General features: G+C 40.0%; 1 protein-coding gene across 1 annotated transcript in view; it reads right to left on the bottom strand.

Annotated features, from left to right (window-relative positions):
* Window positions 1–397: 397 nt before the first annotated feature.
* The window catches only part of SPAG8 (sperm associated antigen 8), a 273,990-nt gene continuing 253,333 nt past the window's right edge, over window positions 398–21,054 (bottom strand). Inside the window, exons 7-8 of the mRNA XM_086960019.1 lie at window positions 1,001–1,943; window positions 398–902 (exon numbers count right to left, since the gene is read on the bottom strand). Coding sequence (XP_086816145.1) covers window positions 1,821–1,943 — 123 coding nt within the window. The 3' untranslated portion in view covers window positions 398–902; window positions 1,001–1,820. The remainder of the gene's footprint in view (window positions 903–1,000; window positions 1,944–21,054) is intronic.

Consider the following 21,054-nt stretch of genomic DNA (forward strand, 5'->3'; position numbering starts at 1 on the left):
AGATGCTGAAGCCCTCACTCACTGTGGTCAACAGAGCTCACTGCTCCTCTACACCCCGGTCAAACCTTGGCATGGGCGGCCCCACTCAGAAGGACCTGGAAGTCCACCAACACATGTTGGGACCACTACATGTAGTGTCCCAGGGCCTTGAAGCACAGTGAGGTTGTAATGGTCCACTTGATGGGGGCACACTACCAAGAAAAGGGAAATTGACATTTTCAACAAAGACAAGTGTGAATTATCAAAGAGTCATGCAGTCCACTCTTCTGGTTTGTCCTGTAGAACAAATTGTTTGGACCTTCTAACATCCCTAGACACAAATCTGGTGTTGTAGGAATGGTGTGCCACTGTGAACGAGCTCGAAAATAAATCGTACATTTCACCAGAGTGAGTCGTAGTTGGTCCAGGTTGTTTATTAGCACCAAATGATGACAGTGAACGCAAGATATACAGAAAGAATCCAATATATATTGTACTGAACATAGGTTCCTAGTCATAGGTAGGTCTGAAGAGGGCCCAAAGTAGTGCGATATTTGTGCAACAGACACCTGGACACATTAAGGAACAAAGACCACACACATACGCTGACATGAAAGAATATGCTACTTATTTCCAATAATCCACAGTTTGGTGCAAAGAATAGTGATTGTACATCCCACTGTTGGCTTTAGAGTAATTGTTGAAAGAAATGTTCCAGGAAATGTGGCAGATGTAGATTAAGAGGGCTGTAGAGGTCAGGCAGTGGCTGTTGGAAGCTCCAGGCAGAGTCTTCAGGGTATAGGGCCTTGGTTCATCCCGATGTCCACTGACAGGTGCAGATTAAGAGGGCTGTAGATGTCAGGCTGTTGGAAGCTCCAGGCAGAGTCTCCCGGGTGTAGGGTCTTGGTTCATCCCGGTGTCCACTGACGGGTGTAGATTAAGAGGGCTGTAGATGTCAGGCTGTTGGAAGCTCTAGGCAAAGTCTCCAGGGTATAGGGCCTAGGCTCATCCCGATGTCCACTGACGGGTGCAGATTAAGAGGGCTGTAGATGTCAGGCTGTTGGAAGCTCCAGGCAGAGTCTCCATGGTGTAGGGCCTTGGTCCATCCCTGTATCCACTCACTGGTGTGGATTAAGAGGGCTGTAGATGTCAGGCTGTTGGAAGCTCCAGGCAGAGTCTCCAGGGTGTAAGGTCTTGGTTCATCCCGATGTCCACTGACGGGTGCAGATTAAGAGGGCTGTAGATGTCAGGCTGTTGGAAGCTCCAGGCAGAGTCTCCAGGGTGTAGGGCCTTGGTTCATCCCTGTATCCACTGACGGGTGCAGATTAAGAGGGCTTTAGAGGTCAGTCTGTTAGATGCTCTGAGTAGGTTTTGCAGGGTGTAGGGTCTTGGTTCATCCCTTTACCCGCTGTTGGGTGTAGATTAAGAGGGGCTGTAGAGGTCAAGCTGTTGAAAGTTGTGGACTCCAGGGTGTATGGTTTTTGTTCATCCACAAATTCACTGATGGGTTAAGTGGGTCTTCCAGGATAAGGAAGATCATGCTTAGAGGTTGGGGTAATTCTCCAGGGTGTAGGGCATAGGTTCATCCATGTATTCACTAATGGGAGAGGGTCTCAGAGGATCAGAAAGCGATGGTTTTTAGGAGGGGTAAGTCTCCAGGGTGCAGGGCATAGGTTCATCCATGTATTCACTGAGGGGGGAGGGTTCAAATGGACTGGGAGGATCAGGGAGATCATGTTTAGTGATTGGGATAATTCTCCAGGGTGTAGGGCATAGGTTCATCCATGTATTCACTGATGTGCGAGGGTTCAAAGGGGCTGGGAGGATCAGGGAGATCATGTTTAGAGGTTGGGGTAATTCTCCAGGGTGTAGGGCATAGGTTCATCCATGTATTCACTGATGGGTGTACTGAAGGTTGCAGACTTCTTAAAGGGAGTGTCTCTTGTCCTGATCGTTGAAACTCCCTGTAAATAAAAAAAAGAAAATGAGAGAATCAGGGGTCACTCAAAAAGAAGGATGATGGCTGCACATCAGCAACAATTTGGACTCAATGGCTAAATGTTGCAACAGGAACAAGTGCCAGGCATGTAGGTGCAGAAGACAACCATATCTTCCTTCTTCCAGCCAAGAGGACAGAGTGACACACAGACAAACCCTACTAAGGACAAACACGCGCACAGACAAACCCTACTAATGACACGCACCTACACAGACAAACACTACCATGAGAAGTTGAGAAGACGGTCTTGGGATGGAGCTCAGAGGATGAGGACCTTGTAGAAAACACCTATGGCACTTTCTCAAAGAATGTCAACTGGTAGGAGGGACGGGTGTGCCCTGTACAGTGTGTATCCAAGGCCTGCCTTAAACATGTGGCTGGTGGGGTAGGGCCTGCATGACAAGTTTTGACCCTCATGTGTATGTTAGGCTGCTGGAACATTACCTAGAAACATACATTTTCCATGATCCTTACTTTTTTATTTGACTTTTATGAATAATCATTCTGCTCTTAATGAGATGGATGAACATGAATACAAAGTCAGGGGAGTAACCCATGGGAGGCAGAGGATGTGACATCATAGGAGGAGCCAATGAGGACACAGGGTGATGTCATGATTGGAGCCCATAAGGCTAGGACTGACATCATCAGAGCAGCCTATCAGGGTGAGGGTGGAGTGGGGAGGATCTTAGGGTGGGGCTTGGAGAGTGACATCATGGGAGGAGACCATCAGAGTAGACTTATCTCTCTGAGATCCCACTCTTACAGGAAGCGTACCAACCTTCACTGAGGTTGGAGAGGGGGTGTCTGTGTGTGCCCCTTCCCCCTGCTTTGGGTGAACGTCTTTCTATCCCTGTGTTGCCGCCACTTGGTCAGCAACTATTGGATTTAGAATGAGAATATTGCACATTTAAATCTTCACCAGTTCAACATGACGTGACCTTCAACTCTCTGCTTGGGAAACCCACAATAATACAGAGAAAGAGGTAGAAGCACTTCTCCAAGATAGGCTGAGGAGCCCGGACGATGTGAAAAATACTCCGCTTTCATTGGTCACACTTCCTTCGTTGGCAACCAGTTTAATAAATGCTGTTGCCCTAGAGCCAATAGGTTGTACATCATGTGAAAATCTAGGCAGTAGTTCCCAAACTGGGGTCCGCAGACCCCTGGGGGTCCCCGAAGCCCCTTCAGGGGGTCAGCGACTACTTTGTAAATCAAATAATATTAACAGATTAATGAAAGTGGATATTAATATAGAAGCTAAATGTACAATTGAATATTTTAAAACCTACTGTGAATGCAAAGGAATTTGAAACTGGAGGCTAAAAATGCAATTAGCATCCTCAGATTGATTTGCAGGAGCAGTGCATCAAACAGAATATAGTAAGGATGATGAATGGCCTCAGTTGAATTTAGAAAAGCTCCAACCTTTTTATTAAAATTACATTTTGATTTCTTTTTTATTTATATGTGTTTGCTAATTAAAAATGTGCCATTTGTGTATTTGTTGGATTAATTTTTTTTCTGTATTTTTGTGTATTATTTTGCAGTTCAAATCATCAACATTTCAGTAATGAATTGTGGAGAGGGGATCCAGGATTCTAATATTGACTGAGTCACTGGGTTCCAGTAAGGATTAAGTGGTGGGTCCGTAGAAGTCAAAAGTTTGGGATCCACTGATGTAGAGCAAACGCATTACCAGGAATTACACCTCTGCTGTGGTTCAATTCTGCTCAGGCTTGGGGTGACCTTGGACACCTGCAAGAACCTTTGCTGCTGTGACCTGTTGCGGGAAAAAGACCAGACCTGACCTGGAACACTAAGGAAAGGACAGGAGCTGTTCTGATGCTGGGAATGTCTGCACAAGACCCTGATGACTCAGGTAACCAGGGCTGCCCAGGATCCATGGGATCAGCAAAGCCCAGATGACTGAGAGAATTAAAGACAAATCGTTGCTTCGGTCATGGAGACAATCAAGTCCTCACAATCCCCTTATGCTTATGGTGCCCACAATAATCAGGAGACCTTTCGCTGACACTGCGTGGTTTCAGTTCCATGGGCTGGAAGAGGTCGCCTTCATTCTGGAACAATTTGCATCATCTCTCATTCTCGGACCACAAATATCAGCTTTGTGAATGCAGATGGCCAAGCCTTGGGTTTCAAGAATACCCAAACCTGTGGGTGCCCCAGTCACTGAAAACTTTCCACCACAACTGGTAGTTTAATAAAGAATGACCCCTAAAGATAGCTGCTTACAGAGGACTTCATAGAGTGTTTTTCCACAATTCAGTCTTTCCACTTGCAAAACACTAAAAACCGTTAAGTTGTGTTTTTTTAATTCTTGATCTGTGTCGCTTTCAGACACAAATATTCAGAACACAAGTCACCAGTGACTAGGACACTGAAATGCAGAGGAGTCCTTAGAATATCACATTGACCACATCCTGTGGGACACTTGTTGGTTGGTAGGTGTTTAGAGACCCTTCCATGATCAGACCAGCTGCTTACAATATACACTGAGTTGGTTCGGGTCGGCCTATTCAACAATTGGCTTATTTGAATCCACCTCATTCCACCAATGCCTTAAGACACTGTCAATCAATCATTGATAAAACTGAAGAGAACGGCTCTCTTACCTCATGCTATTGCCTGTTTTTGTGTATTCCTTCCCCTGTTGTAGAGTGCTTGCATTGCAATGCACAAGTGACTATTTTGCATCTTAAATGTACAGTGAACCATCACATGTTTGTGATATTCGGATCTCTATCTCATGAACTCCTTGTATTCAGAAATGATATTATTTTTTGCCTTTTAATGGAAAGCTTTTTAGGTGTGAGCATGACCCTAACATATCGTCGTCCTAAATGTGCTTTTGTTTATGACATCAGGATGGCCATCTTGGACTCAGGCTGCCTCAATATGATGACCTATATACAATTGTTTAAAGATATCACTTGTACATTTTCTCCCCACCCATGCTCAATTTACTATCAGCTTTAAAACGCGTCTCATCCAATCGTTGTTACATAAAAAAACAGAAGCAAGACTCTATGAGGGCTCCCTTGCTATCGAGAAACAAACACAGAACTAAAATTAACTCTTCATTATATAAAGAAACAAAAGCAAGACTAACAACACAGGAATATAATGAAGTCTTCGATACATAAAGAAACAGAAGCAGGACTCTATGAGGGCTCCCATGCTATCAAGAAACAAAAACAGGACTATAATGAAGTCTTCACTATATAAAGAAACAGAAACAAGACTCTAATGAGGGCTCTAATGAGGGCTCCCTTGCTATCGAGAAACAAACACAGAACTATAATGAAGTCTTCATTGTATAAAGAAACAGAAGCAAGACTCTAACAACACAGGAGTATAATGAAGTGTTCGATACATAAAGAAATAGGAGCAAGGCACTAATAAGGGCTCCCTTGCTATCGAGAAACAAAAACAGGACTATAATGAAGTCTTCAATAAATAAAGGAACAGAAGCAAGACTCTAATGAGACCTCCATTGCCATCAAGAAAACCACACAGGACTATAATGAAGTCTTCATTGTATAAAGAAACAGAAGCAAGACTCTAACAACACAGGAATATAATGAAGTCTTCGATACATAAAGAAATAGAAGCAAGGCACTAATGAGGGCTCCCTTGCTATCGAGAAACAAAAACAGGACTATAATGAAGTCTTCAATAAATAAAGGAACAGAAGCAAGACTCTAATGAGACCTCCATTGCAATCAAGAAAACCACACAGCACTATAATGAAGTCTTCATTGTATAAAGAAATAGAAGCTAGACTCTAATGAGGGCTCCCTTGCTATCAGGAAACAAACACAGAGCTATAATGAAGTCTTCATTATATAAAGAAACAGAAGCTAGACTCTAATAAGGGCTTCCTTGCTATAAAGAAACAAACACAAGACTATAATTAAGTCTTCATCATATAAAGAAACAGAAGCAAGACTCTAATGAGGACTCCCATGCTATCGAGAAACAAACACAGAACTATAATGAAGTCTTCATTATATAAAGAAACAGAAGCAAGACTCTAACAACACAGAAATATAATGAAGTCTTCGATACATAAAGAAATAGAAGCAAGGCACTAATGAGGGCTCCCTTGCTATCGAGAAACAAACACAGGACTATAATGAAGTCTTCAATAAATAAAGGAACAGAAGCAAGACTCTAATGAGGCCTCCATTGCAATCAAGAAACAAACACAGGACTATAATGAAGTCTTCATTGTATAAAGAAATAGAAGCTAGACTCTAATGAGGGCTCCCTTGCTATCGAGAAACAAACACAGAACTATAATGAAGTCTTCATTATATAAAGAAACAGAAGCTAGACTCTAATAAGGGCTTCCGTGCTATAAAGAAACAAACACAAGACTATAATTAAGTCTTCATCATATAAAGAAACAGAAGCAAGACTCTAATGAGGACTCCCTTGCTATCGAGAAACAAACAGAACTATAATGAAGTCTTCATTATATAAAGAAACAGAAGCATGACTCTAACAACACAGGAATATAATGAAGTCTTCAAAACATAAAGAAAAAGAAGCAAGACTCTAATGAGGGCTCCCTTGCTAGCAAGAAACAAACAGAACTATAATGAAATCTTCATTATATAAAAAAACAGAAGACTCTAATGATGGCTCCCTTGCAATCGAGAAACAAACACAGGACTATAATGAAGCCTTCATTATATAAAGAAACAGAAGCAAGACTATAATGAGGCCTCCCTTGCTATCGAGAAACAAAAACAAGACTATAAGGAAGTCTTCATTATATAAAGACACAGAAGCAAGACTCTAATGAGGGCTCCGTTGCTATCGAGAAACAAACACAGAACTATAATGAAGTATTCATTATATAAACAAACAGAAGCTAGAGTTTAATGAGGGCTCTAATGAGGGTTCCCTTGCTATTGAGAAACAAACACTAAACTATAATGAAGTCTTCATTATATAAAGAAACAGAAGCAAGACTCTAATGAGGGCTCCCTTGCTATCGAGAAACAAACACAGGATTATAATGAAGTCTTCACTATATAAAGAAACAGAAGCAAGACTCTAATTATGGCTCCCTCGCAAGTGAGTAACAAACAAAGGACTATAATTAAGTCTACACTATATAAAGAAACAGAAGCAAGACTCTAATCGGGCTCCCTTATTATCGAGAAACAAACACAGGACTATAAGGAACTCTTCATTATATAAAGAAATAGAAGCAAGACTCTAATGAGGGATCCCTTGCTATCGAGAAACAAACACAGGACTATAACTAAGTCTTCATTATATAAAGACACAGAAGCTAGACTCTAATGAGGGCTTCCTTGCGATAAAGAAACAAAGACAAGACTTTAATTAAGTCTTCATTATATAAAGAAACAGAAGCAAGACTCTAATGAGGGCTTCATTGCAATCGTGAAACAAAGATAGAACTATAATGAAGTCTTCATTATATAAAGAAACAGAAGCAAGACTCTAATGAGGACTTCCCTGCTATCAAGAAACAAATGCAGGACTATAATGAAGTCTTCATTATATAAAGAAACAGAAGCAAGACTCTAATGAGGGCTTCTTTGCTATAAAGAAACAAATACAAGACTATAAGGAAGTCTTCATTATATAAAGAAACAGTCGCAAGACTCTAATGAGGGCTCCCTTGCAATCGAGAAACAAACACAGGACTATAATGAAGTCTACATTATATAAAGAAACAGAAGCAAAACTCTAATGATGGCTCCCTTGCTATTGAGAAACAAACACAGGACTATAGTGAAGTCTTCACTATATAAAGAAACAGAAGCAAGACTCTAATGAGGGCTCCCTTGCTATCGAGAAACAAACACAGGATTATAATGAAGTCTTCACTATATATAAAGAAACAGAAGCAAGACTCTAATTATGGCTCCCTCGCAAGTGAGTAACAAACAAAGGACTATAATTAAGTCTACACTATATAAAGAAACAGAAGCAAGACTCTAATCGGGCTCGGGCTCCCTTGATCCCTTGCTATCGAGAAACAAACACAGGACTATAACTAAGTCTTCATTATATAAAGACACAGAAGCTAGACTCTAATGAGGGCTTCCTTGCGATAAAGAAACAAAGACAAGACTTTAATTAAGTCTTCATTATATAAAGAAACAGAAGCAAGACTCTAATGAGGGCTTCATTGCAATCGTGAAACAAAGATAGAACTATAATGAAGTCTTCATTATATAAAGAAACAGAAGCAAGACTCTAATGAGGACTTCCCTGCTATCAAGAAACAAATGCAGGACTATAATGAAGTCTTCATTATATAAAGAAACAGAAGCAAGACTCTAATGAGGGCTTCTTTGCTATAAAGAAACAAATACAAGACTATAAGGAAGTCTTCATTATATAAAGAAACAGTCGCAAGACTCTAATGAGGGCTCCCTTGCAATCGAGAAACAAACACAGGACTATAATGAAGTCTACATTATATAAAGAAACAGAAGCAAAACTCTAATGATGGCTCCCTTGCTATCGAGAAACAAACACAGGACTATAGTGAAGTCTTCACTATATAAAGAAACAGAAGCACGACTCTAATGAGGGCTCCCTTGCTATCGAGAAACAAACACAGGATTATAATGAAGTCTTCACTATATAAAGAAACAGAAGCAAGACTCTAATTATGGCTCCCTCGCATGTGAGTAATAAACAAAGGACTATAATTAAGTCTACACTATATAAAGAAACAGAAGCAAGACTCTAATCGGGCTCCCTTATTATCGAGAAACAAACACAGGACTATAAGGAACTCTTCATTATATAAAGAAATAGAAGCAAGACTCTAATGAGGGATCCCTTGCTATCGAGAAACAAACACAGGACTATAACTAAGTCTTCATTATATAAAGACACAGAAGCTAGACTCTAATGAGGGCTTCCTTGCGATAAAGAAACAAAGACAAGACTTTAATTAAGTCTTCATTATATAAAGAAACAGAAGCAAGACTCTAATGAGGGCTTCATTGCAATCGTGAAACAAAGATAGAACTATAATGAAGTCTTCATTATATAAAGAAACAGAAGCAAGACTCTAATGAGGACTTCCCTGCTATCAAGAAACAAATGCAGGACTATAATGAAGTCTTCATTATATAAAGAAACAGAAGCAAGACTCTAATGAGGGCTTCTTTGCTATAAAGAAACAAATACAAGACTATAAGGAAGTCTTCATTATATAAAGAAACAGTCGCAAGACTCTAATGAGGGCTCCCTTGCAATCGAGAAACAAACACAGGACTATAATGAAGTCTACATTATATAAAGAAACAGAAGCAAAACTCTAATGATGGCTCCCTTGCTATCGAGAAACAAACACAGGACTATAGTGAAGTCTTCACTATATAAAGAAACAGAATCAAGACTCTAATGAGGGCTTCCTAGCTATCGAGAAACAAACACAGGACTATCATGAAGTCTTCATTATATAAAGAAACAGTCGCAAGACTCTAATGAGGGCTCCCTTGCAATCGAGAAACAAACACAGGACTATAATGAAGTCTACATTATTTGGTCATGGAGACAATCAAGTCCTCACAATCCCCTTATGCTTATGGTGCCCACAATAATCAGGAGACCTTTCGCTGACACTGCGTGGTTTCAGTTCCATGGGCTGGAAGAGGTCGCCTTCATTCTGGAACAATTTGCATCATCTCTCATTCTCGGACCACAAATATCAGCTTTGTGAATGCAGATGGCCAAGCCTTGGGTTTCAAGAATACCCAAACCTGTGGGTGCCCCAGTCACTGAAAACTTTCCACCACAACTGGTAGTTTAATAAAGAATGACCCCTAAAGATAGCTGCTTACAGAGGACTTCATAGAGTGTTTTTCCACAATTCAGTCTTTCCACTTGCAAAACACTAAAAACCGTTAAGTTGTGTTTTTTTAATTCTTGATCTGTGTCGCTTTCAGACACAAATATTCAGAACACAAGTCACCAGTGACTAGGACACTGAAATGCAGAGGAGTCCTTAGAATATCACATTGACCACATCCTGTGGGACCCTTGTTGGTTGGTAGGTGTTTAGAGACCCTTCCATGATCAGACCAGCTGCTTACAATATACACTGAGTTGGTTCGGGTCGGCCTATTCAACAATTGGCTTATTTGAATCCACCTCATTCCACCAATGCCTTAAGACACTGTCAATCAATCATTGATAAAACTGAAGAGAACGGCTCTCTTACCTCATGCTATTGCCTGTTTTTGTGTATTCCTTCCCCTGTTGTAGAGTGCTTGCATTGCAATGCACAAGTGACTATTTTGCATCTTAAATGTAAAGTGAACCATCACATGTTTGTGATATTCGGATCTCTATCTCATGAACTCCTTGTATTCAGAAATGATATTATTTTTTGCCTTTTAATGGAAAGCTTTTTAGGTGTGAGCATGACCCTAACATATCGTCGTCCTAAATGTGCTTTTGTTTATGACATCAGGATGGCCATCTTGGACTCAGGCTGCCTCAATATGATGACCTATATACAATTGTTTAAAGATATCACTTGTACATTTTCTCCCCACCCATGCTCAATTTACTATCAGCTTTAAAACGCGTCTCATCCAATCGTTGTTACATAAAAAAACAGAAGCAAGACTCTATGAGGGCTCCCTTGCTATCGAGAAACAAACACAGAACTAAAATTAACTCTTCATTATATAAAGAAACAAAAGCAAGACTAACAACACAGGAATATAATGAAGTCTTCGATACATAAAGAAACAGAAGCAGGACTCTATGAGGGCTCCCATGCTATCAAGAAACAAAAACAGGACTATAATGAAGTCTTCACTATATAAAGAAACAGAAACAAGACTCTAATGAGGGCTCTAATGAGGGCTCCCTTGCTATCGAGAAACAAACACAGAACTATGATGAAGTCTTCATTGTATAAAGAAACAGAAGCAAGACTCTAACAACACAGGAGTATAATGAAGTGTTCGATACATAAAGAAATAGGAGCAAGGCACTAATAAGGGCTCCCTTGCTATCGAGAAACAAAAACAGGACTATAATGAAGTCTTCAATAAATAAAGGAACAGAAGCAAGACTCTAATGAGACCTCCATTGCCATCAAGAAAACCACACAGGACTATAATGAAGTCTTCATTGTATAAAGAAACAGAAGCAAGACTCTAACAACACAGGAATATAATGAAGTCTTCGATACATAAAGAAATAGAAGCAAGGCACTAATGAGGGCTCCCTTGCTATCGAGAAACAAAAACAGGACTATAATGAAGTCTTCAATAAATAAAGGAACAGAAGCAAGACTCTAATGAGACCTCCATTGCAATCAAGAAAACCACACAGCACTATAATGAAGTCTTCATTGTATAAAGAAATAGAAGCTAGACTCTAATGAGGGCTCCCTTGCTATCAGGAAACAAACACAGAGCTATAATGAAGTCTTCATTATATAAAGAAACAGAAGCTAGACTCTAATAAGGGCTTCCTTGCTATAAAGAAACAAACACAAGACTATAATTAAGTCTTCATCATATAAAGAAACAGAAGCAAGACTCTAATGAGGACTCCCATGCTATCGAGAAACAAACACAGAACTATAATGAAGTCTTCATTATATAAAGAAACAGAAGCAAGACTCTAACAACACAGAAATATAATGAAGTCTTCGATACATAAAGAAATAGAAGCAAGGCACTAATGAGGGCTCCCTTGCTATCGAGAAACAAACACAGGACTATAATGAAGTCTTCAATAAATAAAGGAACAGAAGCAAGACTCTAATGAGGCCTCCATTGCAATCAAGAAACAAACACAGGACTATAATGAAGTCTTCATTGTATAAAGAAATAGAAGCTAGACTCTAATGAGGGCTCCCTTGCTATCGAGAAACAAACACAGAACTATAATGAAGTCTTCATTATATAAAGAAACAGAAGCTAGACTCTAATAAGGGCTTCCGTGCTATAAAGAAACAAACACAAGACTATAATTAAGTCTTCATCATATAAAGAAACAGAAGCAAGACTCTAATGAGGACTCCCTTGCTATCGAGAAACAAACAGAACTATAATGAAGTCTTCATTATATAAAGAAACAGAAGCATGACTCTAACAACACAGGAATATAATGAAGTCTTCAAAACATAAAGAAAAAGAAGCAAGACTCTAATGAGGGCTCCCTTGCTAGCAAGAAACAAACAGAACTATAATGAAATCTTCATTATATAAAAAAACAGAAGACTCTAATGATGGCTCCCTTGCAATCGAGAAACAAACACAGGACTATAATGAAGCCTTCATTATATAAAGAAACAGAAGCAAGACTATAATGAGGCCTCCCTTGCTATCGAGAAACAAAAACAAGACTATAAGGAAGTCTTCATTATATAAAGACACAGAAGCAAGACTCTAATGAGGGCTCCGTTGCTATCGAGAAACAAACACAGAACTATAATGAAGTATTCATTATATAAACAAACAGAAGCTAGAGTTTAATGAGGGCTCTAATGAGGGTTCCCTTGCTATTGAGAAACAAACACTAAACTATAATGAAGTCTTCATTATATAAAGAAACAGAAGCAAGACTCTAATGAGGGCTCCCTTGCTATCGAGAAACAAACACAGGATTATAATGAAGTCTTCACTATATAAAGAAACAGAAGCAAGACTCTAATTATGGCTCCCTCGCAAGTGAGTAACAAACAAAGGACTATAATTAAGTCTACACTATATAAAGAAACAGAAGCAAGACTCTAATCGGGCTCCCTTATTATCGAGAAACAAACACAGGACTATAAGGAACTCTTCATTATATAAAGAAATAGAAGCAAGACTCTAATGAGGGATCCCTTGCTATCGAGAAACAAACACAGGACTATAACTAAGTCTTCATTATATAAAGACACAGAAGCTAGACTCTAATGAGGGCTTCCTTGCGATAAAGAAACAAAGACAAGACTTTAATTAAGTCTTCATTATATAAAGAAACAGAAGCAAGACTCTAATGAGGGCTTCATTGCAATCGTGAAACAAAGATAGAACTATAATGAAGTCTTCATTATATAAAGAAACAGAAGCAAGACTCTAATGAGGACTTCCCTGCTATCAAGAAACAAATGCAGGACTATAATGAAGTCTTCATTATATAAAGAAACAGAAGCAAGACTCTAATGAGGGCTTCTTTGCTATAAAGAAACAAATACAAGACTATAAGGAAGTCTTCATTATATAAAGAAACAGTCGCAAGACTCTAATGAGGGCTCCCTTGCAATCGAGAAACAAACACAGGACTATAATGAAGTCTACATTATATAAAGAAACAGAAGCAAAACTCTAATGATGGCTCCCTTGCTATTGAGAAACAAACACAGGACTATAGTGAAGTCTTCACTATATAAAGAAACAGAAGCAAGACTCTAATGAGGGCTCCCTTGCTATCGAGAAACAAACACAGGATTATAATGAAGTCTTCACTATATATAAAGAAACAGAAGCAAGACTCTAATTATGGCTCCCTCGCAAGTGAGTAACAAACAAAGGACTATAATTAAGTCTACACTATATAAAGAAACAGAAGCAAGACTCTAATCGGGCTCCCTTATTATCGAGAAACAAACACAGGACTATAAGAAACTCTTCATTATATAAAGAAATAGAAGCAAGACTCTAATGAGGGATCCCTTGCTATCGAGAAACAAACACAGGACTATAACTAAGTCTTCATTATATAAAGACACAGAAGCTAGACTCTAATGAGGGCTTCCTTGCGATAAAGAAACAAAGACAAGACTTTAATTAAGTCTTCATTATATAAAGAAACAGAAGCAAGACTCTAATGAGGGCTTCATTGCAATCGTGAAACAAAGATAGAACTATAATGAAGTCTTCATTATATAAAGAAACAGAAGCAAGACTCTAATGAGGACTTCCCTGCTATCAAGAAACAAATGCAGGACTATAATGAAGTCTTCATTATATAAAGAAACAGAAGCAAGACTCTAATGAGGGCTTCTTTGCTATAAAGAAACAAATACAAGACTATAAGGAAGTCTTCATTATATAAAGAAACAGTCGCAAGACTCTAATGAGGGCTCCCTTGCAATCGAGAAACAAACACAGGACTATAATGAAGTCTACATTATATAAAGAAACAGAAGCAAAACTCTAATGATGGCTCCCTTGCTATCGAGAAACAAACACAGGACTATAGTGAAGTCTTCACTATATAAAGAAACAGAAGCAAGACTCTAATGAGGGCTCCCTTGCTATCGAGAAACAAACACAGGATTATAATGAAGTCTTCACTATATAAAGAAACAGAAGCAAGACTCTAATTATGGCTCCCTCGCATGTGAGTAATAAACAAAGGACTATAATTAAGTCTACACTATATAAAGAAACAGAAGCAAGACTCTAATCGGGCTCCCTTATTATCGAGAAACAAACACAGGACTATAAGGAACTCTTCATTATATAAAGAAATAGAAGCAAGACTCTAATGAGGGATCCCTTGCTATCGAGAAACAAACACAGGACTATAACTAAGTCTTCATTATATAAAGACACAGAAGCTAGACTCTAATGAGGGCTTCCTTGCGATAAAGAAACAAAGACAAGACTTTAATTAAGTCTTCATTATATAAAGAAACAGAAGCAAGACTCTAATGAGGGCTTCATTGCAATCGTGAAACAAAGATAGAACTATAATGAAGTCTTCATTATATAAAGAAACAGAAGCAAGACTCTAATGAGGACTTCCCTGCTATCAAGAAACAAATGCAGGACTATAATGAAGTCTTCATTATATAAAGAAACAGAAGCAAGACTCTAATGAGGGCTTCTTTGCTATAAAGAAACAAATACAAGACTATAAGGAAGTCTTCATTATATAAAGAAACAGTCGCAAGACTCTAATGAGGGCTCCCTTGCAATCGAGAAACAAACACAGGACTATAATGAAGTCTACATTATATAAAGAAACAGAAGCAAAACTCTAATGATGGCTCCCTTGCTATCGAGAAACAAACACAGGACTATAGTGAAGTCTTCACTATATAAAGAAACAGAATCAAGACTCTAATGAGGGCTTCCTAGCTATCGAGAAACAAACACAGGACTATCATGAAGTCTTCATTATATAAAGAAACAGTCGCAAGACTCTAATGAGGGCTCCCTTGCAATCGAGAAACAAACACAGGACTATAATGAAGTCTACATTATATAAAGAAACAGAGCAAAACTCTAACGAGGGCTTCCTTGCTATAAAGAAACAAACACAAGACTATATTTAAGTCTTCATTATATGTAGAAACCGAAGCAAGACTCTAATGAGGGCTCCCATGCTATCGAGGAACAAACACAGAACTATAATGAAGTCTCCACTATTTAAAGAAACAGAAGCAAGACTCTAACGAGGGCTTCCCTGCTATCGAGAAACAAGCGCAGGACTATAATGAAGTCTTCACTATCTAAAGAAACAGATGCAAGACTCTAATGAGGGATCCCTTGCTGTCGAGAAAAACACACAACTATAACTAAGTCTTAATTATATAAAGAAACAGAAGCTAGACTCTAATGAGGGCTTCCTTGCGATAAAGTAACAAACACAAGACTATAATGAAGTCTACAATATATAAAGTAACAGAAGCAATACTCTAATCTGGCTCCCTTGCTATTGAGAAACAAACACAGGACTTTAAGGAATTCTTCATTATGTAAAGAAACAGAAGCAAGACTCTAATGAGGGATCCCTTGCTATCGAGAAACAAACACAGGACTATAATGAAGTCTACAATATATAAAGAAACAGAAGCAAGACTCTAATCTGGCTCCCTTGCTATTGAGAAACAAACACAGGACTTTAAGGAATTCTTCATTATGTAAAGAAACAGAAGCAAGTCTCTAATGAGGGATCCCTTGCTATCGAGAAACAAACACAGGACTATAATGAAGTCTACAATATATAAAGAAACAGAAGCAAGCCTCTAATGAGGGCTCCCTTGCTATTGAGAAACAAACACAGAACTATAATGAAGTCTTCATTATATAAACAAACAGAACCTAGAGTTTAATGAGGGCTCTAATGAGGGCTCCCTTGCTATTAAGAAACAAACACTAAACTATAATGAAGTCTTCACTATTTAAAGAAACAGAAGCAAGACTCTAACGAGGGCTTCCCTGCTATCGAGAAACAAACGCAGGACTATAATGAAGTCTTCACTATCTAAAGAAACAGAAGCAAGACTCTAATGAGGGCTCCCTTGCTAGCGAGAAACAAACACAGAACTATAATGAAATCTTCATTATATAAAAAAACAGAAGACTCTAATGATGGCTCCCTTGCAATCGAGAAACAAACACAGGATTATAATGAAGCCATCATTATGTAAAGAAACAGAAGCAAGACTATAATGAGGGCTCCCTTGCTATCGAGAAACAAACACAGAACTATAATGAAGTCTTCATTCTATAAAGAAAGAGAAGCTAGACTCTAATGAGGGCTGCCACGCTATAAAGAAACAAACAAGACTATAAGGAACTCTTCATTATATAAAGAAACAGAAGTACGACTCTAATGAGGGTTCCCTTGCTATTGAGAAATAAACACAGGACTATAAGGAACTCTTCATTATATAAAGAAACAGAAGCAAGACTCCAATGAGGGCTCCCTTGGTATCGAGAAACAAACACCGGATTATAATGAAGTCTTCACTATATAAAGAAACAGAAGCAAGACTCTAATGATGGCTCCCTCGCAAGTGAGTAACAAACAAAGGACTATAATTAAGTCTACAATATATAAAGAAACAGAAGCAAGATTCTAATCGGGCTCCCTTGCTATCGAGAAACAAACACAGGACTATAAGGAACTCTTCATTATATAAAGACACAGAAGCTAGACTCTAATGAGGGCTACCTTGCAATCGTGAAACAAAGATAGAACTATAATGAAGTCTTCATTATATAAAGAAACAGAAGCAAGACTCTAATGAGGACTTCCCTGCTATCAAGAAACAAATGCAGGACTATCATGAAGTCTTCATTATATAAAGAAACAGAGGCAAGACTCTAATGAGGGCTTCCTTGCTATCAAGAAACAAACACAGGACTATAATGAAGTCTACAATATATAAAGTAACAGAAGCAAGACTCTAATGAGAGATCCCTTGCTATCGAGAAACAAACACAGGACTATAAGGAATTCTTCATTATATAAAGAAACAGAAGCAAGACTCTAATGAGGGATCCCTTGCTATCGAGAAACAAACACAGAACTATAATGAAGTCTTCATTATATAAACAAACAGAAGCTAGAGTTTAATGAGGGCTCTAATGAGGGCTCCCTTGCTATTGCGAAACAAACACTAAACTATAATGAAGTCTTCATTATATAAAGAAACAGAAGCAAAACTCTAACGAGGGCTTCCTTGCTATCGAGAAAAAAACACAAGACCATAATTAAGTCTTCATTATATATAGAAACAGAAGCAAGACTCTAATGAGTGCTCCCATGCTATCGAGAAACAAACACAGAACTATAATGAAGTCTTCACTATATAAAGAAACAGATGCAAGACTCTAATGAGGGCTCCCTTGCTATCAAGAAACAAACAGGACTATAATGAAGTCTTCACTATATGAAGAAACAGAAGCAAGACTCTAATGAGGGATCCCTTGCTGTCGAGAAACAAACACACGACTATAACTAAGTCTTCACTATATAAAGAAACAGAAGCTAGGCTCTAATGAGGGCTTCCCTGCTATCAAGAAACAAACGCAGGACTATAATGAAGTCTTCATTATATAAAGAAACAGAAGCAAGACTCTAATGAGGGCTCCCTTGCTATCGAGAAACAAACACAGGACTATAATGAAGTCTACAATATATAAAGTAACAGAAGGAAGCCTCTAATGAGGGCTCCCTTGCTATTGAGAAACAAACACAGAACTATAATGAAGTCTTCATTATATAAACAAACAGAAGCTAGAGTTTAATGATGGCTCTAATGAGGGCTCACTTGCTATCGAGAAACAAACACAGGATTCTAATGAAGTCTTCACTATATAAAGAAACAGAAGCAAGACTCTAATGATGGCTCCCTCGCAAGTGAGTAACAAACAAAGGACTATAATGAAGTCTTATTATATAACCACCAGATGTAAAATAATGTACGTAAAACAAAGCAGAGGCCCTCTATGCCCTGCATTGTCTTAAAACCACCAGATATTAAACAATGGACGTAAAATAAAGCAGTGGACTCTACACCCAGGATTGGTTTAAAACCATCAGACGTTAAACAATGTATGTAAAACAAAGCAGCGGCCCTCTGCAGCGTTATAAAACCAAATGTAGCAAGCTGGCTGTTTATATAGCATACTAAAAGGTGGTGAACTGTGCAAAGAGGCCACGTATTCCCTTATGAGTGGACAGGGTCTTGCTCTAGCAATCCCAATGCGCTCTTCTTGGTAAGTAGTGTGGTCGAGCAGCCTGAGGCTTATCAGAGAGGAGTGTTAGACATCTGGAAATACACAAAAGTCAATAAATGGTGCACATGACTCACGAAGGAGATCCACACCAATTTAAAGAAATGACACGTATCTTTATATATGTTTAGGTGCCAGAATCAATAGGATCAGGTAAGTATGTTTTGCAAGAGAAATACTTCTACGTTTAAAAAGTTGACAGTGCATTTTCCAGAAGCTGCAATGTTATCCTATGGGAGGAAAAACAAGTACAGCATTCAGGTAGAGTACAACCACTTACAAGACCAATCTCCTGGACTTAAAGTGAGTATGGGGAAAAGTAGAAGGCAGCACCTACAGGTCACCTCCAGCGGCACTAGTGCGGCGGATGCAGTGGTGCAATACAATATCATGGGCCCAATGTTAGTCTACGGGGATCGGTCTTCGTGAATAGAGGCTGCAGGTTTGGACTGGGAGGCCAGTAGGGCTGAACCAGCCAGAGTGCTCAAGTCTTAGGATACTAGGGGGTGTGAGGACGCAGGTGGTACTCTTCTCCTCTGGCCAGGGCGGCCGGGTGCAGAGGGTCTTTGAGGTGTTAGGTTTCTTCATCCGAGAGAACTCACTGTTAAGGGGGCCAGCACATAGAGGCTGCAGGCGGCATCAGAGAGTTCAGGAGGGGCACAACCACGCTGATGCCCTTGGGCCACTTCGACTCGGGCTAGGGGCTCAGGTGCAGTGGTGCTTGGCGGCGTCGGGTTTTGGCGGGTCTGGAGTCCTCATGATTTTTCTTGGGGTGCCTGCAGGATGCAGCAGAGCAGCGGAGCTGCTCCATGAGAATGCTTGAAGCTTTATTGAAGGCAGGAAATCCTCTCAGGCTTTTGGAGGCACAACAGCTTGCAGGACGAGACGGCTTTGGCTCAATTCAACGGGTAACAGCAGACAGGCCGGGAGGGCGGGTGTCAAGTCAATCGCTTTTCTTCAGTCTTTGCTTTAGCAGCTCTTCAGTGTTCTTCTTCATAGGTCAGCAGAAACTGTTTCTTTGGTGCCAGGGGCACCCCTAAATACTGGATTTAAGGGTGTTAGGAGAGTGTAGGGTGGTAGACAATGGGCTGTTGATCTCTGGGGTTACTAGGCCCCCTATATGACCACTTCCTGTGGGAAGTAGGCATAACCCTGTCTCAGAATTCCTACGTTTGCTATCACCAAGATGGCTAACTTTGAAAAGTCCCTTCCACTTCAGGTAGCCAACCTTAGGGGTGGTACTAACCTGAGGGAGAACACGCCTATCTGACTAACTAATGTTCCTGTCTGGCCAGGTGACAAAGAGCTCAGGACAAAGGAGGGGGGGGGGGGGGCAGCATTCTCTCAGGCGAGGGAAGCATAACTCTCATACCAAAGGGAGGTGGGCTCTTTGAAGCTCCTCTGCCTTGGAATGCTACTCTGCAGGTCATCGTGTGGGAGAGGGTGTAAACACCCTCCCCTCTGCCTGGGCAGTAAGCATGAGCGAATTTTGCGGATCTCGCGTTCGCGAATTTTGCGGATTTGCGGATTCGCAATCCGCAAAATCCGCGAATTCCCGCGAATTTGCGGATTTTTTTTTTTTTGTGTTCGCCCGTGTTTCTGCCAGTTCGCGAGGGTTTTGTACACTTTCGCAAATTGCGAACTTACCTGTCGGGTCGCAAGTTTCGCGAACTTGTTGTTTCTACGTGTCCAGCCTGTTTGGGACACTCTTCTTCATCACTGCCACTCTCTGTCACCACTGCCACTCTCTGACTACTCATGCCACCCTCTGGCCCACCCATGCCACCCTCTGTTTCATCACCACACCCTCTGGTTGTCCAGTGTACATTATTTTCGGCAAAGCAAAGCACACCTTCCCTGCCTCAAGTGACCTGAATTAATTTGGGGCTGATTAATGTGTCACAGAATATTTTTTTAGCTGGCACCTGCTTCCTTAGTGCGCCCTGATTAGTGATCTTTTGCACTTGCTAAGTGCTTTCATTGTTGCAAAATTAGTTACAACACCTGCCCTGCCCCAACTGACAATAATGAATTAGGGGCTGATTAATGGATTTTAACTTCCAGCCTGGCTCCTGCTTGTCTCCCTTAGCTGTAATTCAGGACCTTTGTGGCATATGTGTAACTATTCTGAGGTTCAGAGCAGGGTCACATAATAGTTTCAACTGGCAACTGAACTCTGGAGGGGCCCCTCAGGAAGCACTACAGGAAATGGCTACTAATGATGAGCCTGAACTTTTGAACCTGGTAAGTAGTTACTTTCAGTTTTGCTAAGATCGTATTTCTGCAATTTTGCACTTATTCGCGGGGCGCGAACTCACGCGAACTCACGCGAACAGTGCGAGCAGTGCGAGCAAAATCCGCTGCTCGCGGATTTGCGGATTTTGCGGGAGATTCGCAAATCTCGCGGATTTCCCGAAAATCCGCAAAATCCGCGAGCGAAACGGATTTTTCGCCCACGCCTACTGGGCAGTCGTTGTACACATAGGAAAGGCAAAAGAGTGCACTCAGATTGACTTCACGCAACGGAAAAGCAGAAGTGCGCACTCTCAGTCGTTTCACACA

The sequence above is a fragment of the Lissotriton vulgaris genome, chromosome 3_1 (genome assembly GCF_964263255.1).
Source record: "Lissotriton vulgaris chromosome 3_1, aLisVul1.2, whole genome shotgun sequence".
Taxonomy (NCBI): domain Eukaryota; kingdom Metazoa; phylum Chordata; class Amphibia; order Caudata; family Salamandridae; genus Lissotriton; species Lissotriton vulgaris.